This window comes from Lynx canadensis, chromosome B2 (assembly GCF_007474595.2).
Source record: "Lynx canadensis isolate LIC74 chromosome B2, mLynCan4.pri.v2, whole genome shotgun sequence".
Lineage (NCBI taxonomy): Eukaryota > Metazoa > Chordata > Mammalia > Carnivora > Felidae > Lynx > Lynx canadensis.
Window position 1 is genome coordinate 152,743,297 of NC_044307.1, and position 1,804 is coordinate 152,745,100.

At 38.3% G+C, this 1,804-nt stretch overlaps 1 protein-coding gene across 1 annotated transcript; it reads left to right on the forward strand.

Annotated features, from left to right (window-relative positions):
* Window positions 1-543: 543 nt before the first annotated feature.
* On the forward strand, window positions 544-1,473 carry LOC115515030 (vomeronasal type-1 receptor 3-like). The gene has a single exon (XM_030317136.1). It carries the CDS (start codon window positions 544-546, stop codon window positions 1,471-1,473), a length of 930 nt encoding a protein of 309 aa, XP_030172996.1.
* Window positions 1,474-1,804: the final 331 nt, after the last annotated feature.

Genomic DNA, 1,804 nt, shown 5'->3' on the forward strand with positions numbered 1-1,804 from the left:
CTCCCCTGCTCTCTCTCAATCTCTCTCTCTCTCGCTCTCAAAAATAAATCAATAAACATAAACAATAAAAAAAAAGTCTTCAGAATAGGCCAAATAGTCTCTCATTGGCTGGGATGCTGTTTTCTGGGCAGGAGGAGACCATCCTTCCTCCCGCTGGGATAGTAAAGGAGTAGGTACAGTAGCATCAAGTTGTAAGGTGCTTCTCTTCCTATTGGGTCTGCAAATGATGTAGAATGGTAAAGCTCTCAGAGCTCTCCCTTTTGGCCTTTTGACTCCATTTTAAACAAAGTTTATTTTTATTAATTTCCACAGAATATATGATATTCTCTACCTTCATAAACATTCAATTCTGTTCTTTAAGAATCTCACTGATTCCTTGGTTTGGTGTAGCTGAACATTTGCCGATCCTGCAGGAAAACTCCCTGAAACTTGATAATATACTCCTCAGTCAAAGTTACTTTTAATATTTACATTCATAATCAAATTATTTGTCTATAGGATGTGCTGGACTTGGTTTGAAGATCTAAGAGAGACTGAACGACAATGATTTCCAGTGACAGAATTTTTGGGATCTTCTTTATCTTTCAAACTTGTATTGGTTTCATGGGGAATTCTTTGTTATTTACATTATATATGTACACTTTCTTAATTCTTCCTCATAAGAAGAAGCCTGTAGATGTGATTCTAGCCCACTTAACTTTGGCTAATGCCCTGACACTTATATTCAGAGGGGTTCCAAATATAATGTCATCCTTTGGAATTAAGCTGGAGATGAGTGATACTGGATGTAAAACAGTGCTCTATATTCAGAGAGTTACCAGGAGTATTTCTCTGTGCACAACCGCCCTTCAGAGTACCTTTCAGGCAGTGACTATCACTCCAAGTGATCATAAATGGGCCTGGCTCAAGAAGAAAATCTCTACATTCATTCAACCTTCTTTAATTTGCTTCTGGACGATCAACATGGCCATCTATTCCGTGATCATTTTAAAAACTGTGGCCAGCAGGAATACCACTGAAGGTGGAATTGGGTATTATACTGCTTCTTGTAAAAGCAGTGCATATGATCGACAGACGTCATCAATATTTCTAAGTACTGTATTCATTCGAGATTTGTTCTTCCTCTCCCTGATGACATGTAATAGTATCTACATGGTGAATATCCTTTTCAGACACCACAGAAAAGCTCAGCACATTCGCAGTACCATCCAGTCTTCACAAAGCTCTCCTGAAAACAAAGCTACCCACGTTATTCTCATATTGGTGAGCTGCTTTGTTTTCTTTTACTGGACCAACACCTTTTTTACTGTTTATTTAGTTTATTTAGCTAAGAAAAACTATCAACTGGAGAAATTTAGTAACTTTTTTTCCTCATGTTACCCGACCATCTGTTCTTTCTTTCTGATTAAAAATGAAAATAGAATTTCTGGAATACGTGTCATGAAAACAAGAATCAGAATTTTTTCTTCCTAAAGAAAAAATTGATTATATGAATACTCCTTAGCACTCTTCTGCACCATAGGAGTCATTTGTATGAGTACAGAGTAACATGCTTATCAATGATATGAGGTACTTAAACAAATTTTTTTTAATGTTTACTCATTTTTTGAGACACAGAGACAGAGTGTGAGTGGGGTAGAGACAGAGAGAGAGGGAGACAGAGAGTCAGAAGGAAGATCCAGGCTCTGAACTGACAGCACAGAGCCTGACGTGGGGCTCTAACTCACGGACCGTGAGACCATGACCTGAACCAAAGTCAGACACTTAACCGACTGAGCCACCTGGGTGCCCCAAGGTACTTTTT